The sequence below is a fragment of the Siniperca chuatsi genome, linkage group LG5 (assembly GCF_020085105.1).
Source record: "Siniperca chuatsi isolate FFG_IHB_CAS linkage group LG5, ASM2008510v1, whole genome shotgun sequence".
Lineage (NCBI taxonomy): Eukaryota > Metazoa > Chordata > Actinopteri > Centrarchiformes > Sinipercidae > Siniperca > Siniperca chuatsi.
Window position 1 is genome coordinate 6,700,130 of NC_058046.1, and position 8,876 is coordinate 6,709,005.

The following is an 8,876-nucleotide window of genomic DNA, read 5'->3' on the forward strand; positions in this document are numbered from 1 at the left end:
TACACACAGTATATATTTGCATATATTTAATGTTTGCATTATGGATAAGTATTAACTTTTTTCTATATGGGCAAAATAAAACACCATATGAGCCAAAACAGGTCATTAGAAACACATTTTATTACAAAATAGCATAACAGTTTTAATACAGGCAATACAGTATGCATTAGGACTTTGTTATCCAATGGGTTTGTCAAAAAAGCCTCAATTTACTTAAAATACTGTCACTCGTGATCGATATGATGCAGTTTGATTGATTGATTACCCATTTACTGTAAAGGTGACCATAATTGTTGACTATGGGAAAGCCTCGACTTGAATTGACTTCTAGTCATATTTGGTAGGCTACTCTAACAAAACCTCTCGTCATTTGATAAACTCCACATTTTAAGAGTTTTATAAAACATAGTCCAAAAAGCACAGTTTTTGACAAAAGTTTGGTTATGCTTCATTAGCTCCTTTATTAATTCCTATTGCACACTGAGGAACCTCCTTTTCTTAGCTGTGTGTGTATATGCATGGTGACGCCACTCGACATCTGCGGTGCTCTCATTCTCCAGGGTGCCAAGCTTGATCATGTACACTAAACAAAAGAACAGACATAAACATTTTACACATCCCAAAGCGGTACAGAACAGAGGAATCTGACTTCAAATTTTATAGGAAAAGGCCCCAAAATTACAATCCTGAAAACAGAAATCCTTATTCCACACTGATTATTGTTCTTCCTTATTCCTAAATTATTATCTCATCAGTAATAAATTTTTAGTTTCTGCTCTTCGTGAAGTGTAGTTTTATTAACATCGATATTTTTATACATAACACTCAGTGCTTTTATAAATCTTAAGCTTTTTGCATAGGTATTTTAGCTGTGCTAGCATCTTCAAGTGTTTTTTCATTGGTCCTTATTTAAAGGAACAGTTTGACACTTTGGGTGTTAGACTGGTGTCTCTTATCAAAATCAGAATAAATGTAAATTCTGTGCATCCATTGCAGAAATAGGTTTGAATCGTTTTTAGCTTAAAATCAAGGCCATGTTAATACATGCACTGCGCAAAAAAGAACTAACCCGACCGATTCTGCATTTTTGAGGCAGATACCGACATTGACATTTGAGTTTAAAAAGTCTGATAGTGATAAATCAGCTAAAATTAATTGTTTACATGAATACATAAATACTTTATTAAACTGTAGGGATCCCTTAAATCTGGTAATTAAAAAATTTGACCCAAGATATGCACTGAGAAAATAAAAACATAAAAAAATAGAATTAGCAGTACTTAATATTGCAATTTCTTGTTATTCATTTGTCAACATGTACACAGGTACAAATATTTGTGAAGCTAATATTGGCTTGGCTGATTTATTGGTCACGTTCTAGCAAACGTGCCGCGCCCATACTAGTTAAACCATGTTTCTCTAAGTAGAGGGATCTGGCAAAACAAATGCAGGGTCATCAGACAAAAAAGTTTAACCTGGCTAAACTTTTGTTGCAACACAATGCCACATCATCCAGCAATGCACTGAACTAGCCAATCAAATAATGTATGTGCAAACACACACTGCACATTAGATAATTTTGTAACGTGAATGCCGTAATTCCCGCTATTGTCAAAATGAGAGATTTTCACCATGACGGCTTTCTTTGAGTTTTAACATCCTGTCTTGCACGCAAGGTTGTTTTCAGTCTGAGCAACCAGAAAGACTTTGCGTAGTTCCATAATCAGTGGAAAAGATATTTCTTTTATGCAAAGGTGTGATATTTACATGTTGTATATTCTTAGCTAGTAAGTTAGTCAGCAATACATTCAAGAGTCACCTGAGTTTTGTTGATAAGTTACGACACCGTTTCCCCATGCTTCCTGTCGTAGTGCTAAGCTAGGCTAACAGGTTCTCGACCTATCTCTGGACTGGATGAACCTAGAAGGTGAAAAAAATCTATCTATTAATACTTACATTTCATTTCAAACCTGGGCCCTACTTCTGTCAGCTCAATGTTCTTGTGGTCAGTTTTCTTGTAGGTGTGATGTCTGTAATAAAAAAAACCCCAATGTATTACTCTTAGTACCGTTTACTTCAAATAACTACGGTGGCCCTGAGAGCTCAACACACTGCAACTTTAGAAAAGCCATGCAAATAGACAAAACACAAGCAAATAAAAAAAAAACATCTTCAGCATTTTGACAACACATGCCCAGCATTTAGAAATAATGCTGCAAAGTGAGAAACCAAATACAGAAACGCGCTGCAAATACAAATGCATACAAATTTGCTTGTGCTCTGTTTATCTGCATGTGTTTTCTTAAGTTGCAGTGCATTGAGCTCTCAGGGCCACCGTAAATAATGCAAAGTTTATGGTATTTACATTGAGGGAGTCCTTTCCCACTGACCTGAAAGTGATGAAGTCCTCTTGATTGGCGAATGTGATTACACGCCTGCTGTCCTCCTTCGGAACTGGAAAAAGATACTTGAGGATATTCGATACCTGTGCGAGCAGAATTAATTAGTTCTATGCAAAAACAAGTGGTGACAGAGATTATGAATGGCATGTGTACAGTGCATGGTCCAGCACTAACTCACTCACCCTCTTGCCGAGTCGTGAGGTGAAGTTGTGAAAAATAAGGTGGGGGTAGGCCTCAGACATGGTGCCTATGTCTGGAACATCATGCCTCATTACCACGTTGTACAGTGTGAAATAAGCCGTGGGTCCAAATGGCAAGTGGCACACCACCAGGCCATCTGTAAATATATAGGAACAAAAAAAATTATTAAAGTGCAGTTTCTCTGTACTGACTGTAGTTTCAATATTATACTCTGATTACAGGACGCACTCTGTTTCAAAAATCACATTTTACCTTTTTACCACTTGGAAAAATGTTATATAGAAAATGTTTTCATATATTTACATGTATTAGTTGTATACATATATGAGGCTGATGGGAATTAAGTTATTATAATTAATCCTCTGGGGAACATGAACGTCTTCACATAATTTCATTGCAATCCATCCACTAGTTGAGATATTCAGTCTGGACCAAAGTGGTGGACCAACCAAACAATAGACAAACATCCCTAGAGCCACACCACTAGCATAGCTAAAATTGAATAGGTGTGTCTCCCTTTTTTATTCATCCAAAAATGTAATTTTCTAGTATGTAATGAAACAACCCTAACTCTATACTACATGCTAATTGTATACAGTAGGTACTACATAGTAATTCCCATAGTAGACTGTTTTTGCAGTTAGTATACAATAAATTAATGTTCCCTGGTTTGGAATAACAAGAGATTATGCAATATGTGTGCTGATGGACAGGATTTTAGCAATACTGGGGTCATGAGTCCAATGCATACATCCCCCCTCTCAACCCCACCGCCGCTGCAACACACCCTCAGAAAATTTGGACACCAAAATGAAAACCTCTATTTTTCTTATTATTATTTGGATTTTTAATGTTATACTCAGTTAACTGCTCAATTATGTTTTCTGTAAAGTGCATTTGGTAACATTGGTCTAAAAGGTCTAATACCCTACCCCACACTGCCAGAAATAAAATTGTGGTGGGAAAACACTGAATCATGTGTCCCTTTTCATCTATTTGTTGGCCTAAAAGTCAACATTAAATACCTGTAATTTTAGACTATTTGAGTGTATCAGCCTAAAATGTACTCACTGCCACATGATCTCAGTATTCTCAATGGTAACTACAGCACAGCTAATAGACATCAATCAAAAAGTGACTTTGAGATTCCATTGCCAATTAATCTAAACAAAAAGAAAGCAAAATGTTTTTAGATTGTTTAAAGATTTAATACTAATTTTGTTTCCCCAAGATCTCTCTAGAACCCTTTCACCACCATTCACTATTATTTTAAATGATTTCTGACAGTTCATTTTCCTTGCATTCTGCATATTGACTTTTTCAGTATACTTTACTTATTACTTTACTTACACTTATACACACACACATATTCTGGTCCCTGTAGACTAACTGCTCAAAGCCACAGAGACCAATCAAATGTCAAACAGGAAAAACTAAGAAAAAGAAAAGAGTAAACATGCGTACCTGGCTGTCCTCTGGTTTCATGCATGATAACGAGGTCTGTAACGTTGTTGGCTTTGCAGGCTCGCACGAGTGAAGCGATTTCATGGTTTCCTCTGTTCATGCGCTGGGCTCCAGGGAACATCAGCTTTACCTCCTGTAACAAGTTACATACATCACATACTATTCTCCGCTCTCTTTTCAATATTTCTGTTTATCCCTACTGTCAATTCTTTAATAAAGAAAAGAGAGTTAAAGAGGAAGATGTCTGAGTCTTGGCCCTGCTCTTTTTTTCTGACATGTAGCTCAGGTGAATTTAGACTCTAAAGGCTTCCGTAAACTTCAAAAGAACTGGGTCACATGCCATGTTGCCAAGTGTGGGAAGACAGTCCATCAAAGACAGGAAAGGAATTATACAAATGAAGAAAAATGTGTAACTCAGAAGCCTCTGTTGTTCAGCATTTTGTTTTAAATCAACATTTAATAAGCAGCAGTAACTGTATCCATGAAGCATTGATTGCAAGCAGCAAAAAGCAGCCTTAAACTGGTCTTAGATGTTATATGCTGAGCCACAATTGAGTCTAGTGTAGATATCCAACTACACAGCACGCATATTCATTTCAATATGGGGAGTGAAAGGCCGCCTGCAGCTGAAGTTTCACTGCCCTGCTCAGAGACACTAAAACAATGAACATGGACCATGATGTGGCTAGTTTACATCATTCTTTCTGTGCCCAGGAATCATGCTAGCAGCTTTCTGTTATTGGTCACCCTGACAACCTCTAGGTTCATCTGCTGTCCTAACTGAGCAATTCATTACAGAGAAACTGGCTTGACCTTGGCAAACATTTTGAGTCTGGAGCTTGGGTCTCTGGATGTGGTGACCATGACTTTAGGATCTTCAACTCCAGCCCATTTATACTCATCATCCATGTGTGAGCTGACACCTGCGCAGACAAGACCCAAGAAATCAACATAAATGAATACATTGATGGGATGAACACTGATACATTGGTACTATCAGATAGGATGCTGCTGATAATAACAAGAAATGAGAACACTAGCCTTCTGCCCCTTCATCATCATACTCCAGTAGTTTCTGTAGCTGCAGAGCTTCTTTGCGTACCTCAGTTGGAAGAAGATGATTTTCTGCAGAGAAAAAAAAAAGCAGCTTGTGTTATACCAGGATTTGTGGTAGGACCTTTAACACTGCTGACCACTTGTCATACAAAATGCAGTAGGAAACTTGGAACCTAATAATCATGCCATCCTACCATCAAGTGCGCCCTTCAGCTTCTGTTTCTTCTCCTCGATTGTTCGGAGCCTGTCCTCTTGTGCCTTCCTGTACAGGTACTCTCGCCTCAGTCTCACCTCTCGACGAAGCTATAGTAACATTACATCAAGACCATTACACCAAATTACCACAAGCAAAACGATGCAGGCTCTTAATAGACTAATGTCATTATGAGAGCCAAATGTGAGCTTGGATCAGAAGCACGCTAGGGACATAAAAAAAACTATTGACATTTCTGTTCATTTTACATTTTTAAGAAATAACTTTGGATGGTGACATTGTCAGAAAGATGAAATCAATCTAAACTGTTAAGTATTTGGTTTTAAGTATTGTACAATTAAGTAACATGCTAAACACTTAATATGAAATTCCTTAACAATAAGCGAGCACTTATTAATTCAGTCTAACAGCTACATGTGAAATGGGAATATTTTGACTTCTGCGTTCTCTAATTCACATCTGTCCTAAAGTTGACACGTATTTTAACTAAGTGCTGCTTGGCGAATTGGACCCAAGTTGTTGCCGAATGCAAGTGTAGCGTTTGATAATCAAGGAAAGATCCTGATTAGTTGTATTTTACGAGATATGGGGGTCTGTAAGAATTGAAAGAGGTTATTTCCATACACGAGAGAAATATAGCTAGCTGACTAAGTTAGTTAGCTATGGTAACGTATAACTACACAATACATAGCTTAATCGATTTCTTAAACTTCAGCAACCTTTATCAAGTTATGGACCACATTGTAATGTTTACATTCACCGAGGATATCAAGCGCACATGAATGTACCGTTAGCTAGGTTGCTAATGAAACTTCGTTGCTAATTCGCCAGCGTAAATTCAATACCAAGTTATTAAGAGACTTAATGCTCATAGAAAAATGTAATTTTTCAACTTACCATGATGTTTTTTTTAGCTAATAGCTAACTAGCAGACAAGCACTACTCACATGGAGACAGGAAGACATGTGTACAAGAGTTTCTTTCATTGGCTGACAGAGGAGCCAATGAGAGCGCTCGATACTGACTGTCAAGCTTTTCAAAATAAAAGCCCGAGATTCAAGGATTTGACAGAAAATCAGTCTGTGTTGACAGTGTTGAGCAATACGGTCTTCAGACTGGCTCCAAAAATCCTTTGTGAAAAAAATCCACCTTTCCACAGGTTATTATTAAGATGAGTTACGATAAGACTCTTTCTGGGCACAAGTTATTAAACCAGTTCTTTACTTGATAAGATCATATGATACAACCACACCCTGAGCATGAAGACAGATAACAGGATCTGTGTGGGTAGACATTTCCTTACAATCTGTCGCCTAAAAAAGCAGTTTCTCTTCCTCTTTCCTTACTTGAGCATACTTCCAGTGCTTGGATTATGCATCTTCTAATTTGGATATTGCTTTTGGCTGTAGGTAAGTGTAGACCTTCATGATGATAGATACCTTAAATTCAGGTGTTCCCTTACAGAGTTTAGAAACTTGATTACTGCACTGCTTTATATAGCCAAGTACCAGTAGCTGAAATAGATTTTAAAGGGTGTGCAACTGCCTGAAATCCATAGCAAAATGTACTGATATTAAAACAGCCAGCTGAAGCCAGACAAATTTGTCTTCTGACAAGTATCCACTAAATATGAGTTTTTCTCTTTACTAATTTTAAATCACTTTCTACTACATTCATTTAGAAATTGCAAGCATGAAACATCAGCTACCACCTACTTGATGTACAGGTTATCCACCTTGAGATAAATTCATAGTGTAGTAAGCCTTTTCAAACAGTAATAGAAATTAGTATAGGGAATAAACTGTATCAAATGTGAGGATGGTAACATGTCTTATAATGGTTAGACTTCTTTTCTATTGGTAGAAGGTCATACAATTTACCAACTGTTTTATTTACCACTACATGCCTGTGTGCAGGTGCCTGTGAAGCAGTTTGGCAGAAGCTGATATGTCCCTGTGAACTAAAGCACGAGAGCCAGCTGAGGGTTTGGTGCAGGCAGAGCTCCACTGACTGCTGCACTGGCCTCACCTTCAGCCAGAGTGCCCACTCAGTGGATGGAGGCAAACTGAAGGTGACCTAGGGCTCAGACTCCTTCACTGTGGCAGTGCTGGAGCCAAGCCATGGAGAGGGAGTGTACTGTTGTGGTGTGCTGAGCAAAAATGACCAAGCTGGCTGAAGGCTACTTTCACAGCTGTAAGTAGAAGAGAACATTCAAATGTTAATGTAAAAGAAAGTAAATCAGGCCATAAGTCAGGCTCTGAATGGATTGTGTGTACACCATCTATCTATGATTATTCTGTAATACATTTTAGATGCTGTATCAACCATGTATCTTTATATCTAAAAATGTTAACAAATCATAAAAATACATGGGTAGCTTGAATTAAAGCTGCACTAATCAATATTTTATTTTAACATGAACACACATAAAATTACTAAATGCAATGTGAATGTAGTGATTAACCCATAGAAAAGTATCCCCAACTCTACAGTTCCCATTAGAACTGTGGAGTCTTTTAGTCTATGATGATAACAAACAAATCAATTAAAGCACCTTTAATTTTTATATTTCAGGCAAAAAAAAAAAAAAAACTCGACTTGGCTTTACATTTTGGCAAAAATGTGAAATATTTCATCATTAGTTAATTCAATTTATGCAATGATTCATGTTGTCATTGTTCAAAATCATTTATAACCATGCCTCACGATATGCGAGAGTAGCATTAATTGGGTTGATTTGAATTGAGTTCCATTACTGAAAACAGCTTCCTGTTGAAAATGAGCTTGATTTCATGCTTGAAAAACAAAACAATGAGCTGAAAGAGGCTAAAGTGCTCTGTAGAGCTGAGAACAACTGCAGAATTGGTAATAATTCTCTGTGGGTTTTCCACTATAAACGTCACCTTTCACATTATATTTAGTAATTATATGTGTGTTCATGATAATGTGCAGCTTTAATTCAAGCTACCCATGTGTTTTTATACAGTATCTCACAGAAGTGAGTACACCCCTCACAATTTTTGTAAATATTTTATTATATCTTTTCATGTGACAACACTGAAGAAATGACACTTTGCTACAATGTAAAGTAGTGAGTGTACAGCTTGTATAACAGTGTAAATTTGCAGTCCCCTCAAAATAACTCAACACACAGCCATTAATGTCTAAACAGCTGGCCACAATAGTGAGTACACCCCTAAGTGAAAATGTCCAAATGAGCCATTTTCTCTCCCCGGTGTCATGTGACTCGTTAGTGTTACAAGGTCTCAGGTGTGAATGGGGAGGTGTGTTAAATTTGGTGTTATCGCTCTCACTCTCTCATACTGATCACTGGAAGTTCAATATGGCACCTCATGGCAAAGAACTCTCTGAGGATCTGAAAAAAAAAAAAAGAATTGTTGCTCTACATAAAGATGGTGTAGGCTATAAGAAGATTGCCAAGACCCTGAAACTGAGCTGCAGCACGGTGGCCAAGACCATACAGCGGTTCAGCAGGACAGGTTACACTCAGAACAGGCCTCGCCATGGTCGACCAAAGA

At 37.5% G+C, this 8,876-nt stretch overlaps 1 protein-coding gene across 2 annotated transcripts; it reads right to left on the reverse strand.

Moving 5' to 3' along the window:
* Window positions 1-102: 102 nt before the first annotated feature.
* Window positions 103-6,382, reverse strand: imp4 (IMP U3 small nucleolar ribonucleoprotein 4). Of its 2 annotated transcripts, none has more exons than XM_044196464.1 (9): window positions 6,235-6,382; window positions 5,318-5,426; window positions 5,109-5,192; window positions 4,881-4,990; window positions 4,068-4,200; window positions 2,585-2,739; window positions 2,391-2,485; window positions 1,957-2,030; window positions 103-583 (listed from the first exon to the last, which is right to left on the reverse strand). In XM_044196464.1, exons 1-9 carry the CDS (start codon window positions 6,235-6,237, stop codon window positions 471-473), a joined length of 876 nt encoding a protein of 291 aa, XP_044052399.1. In that variant the 5' UTR covers window positions 6,238-6,382; the 3' UTR covers window positions 103-470. The 2 variants fall into 2 exon arrangements, with proteins under 2 accessions (XP_044052399.1, XP_044052398.1); XM_044196463.1 differs by having other exon boundaries at window positions 6,285-6,317.
* Window positions 6,383-8,876: the final 2,494 nt, after the last annotated feature.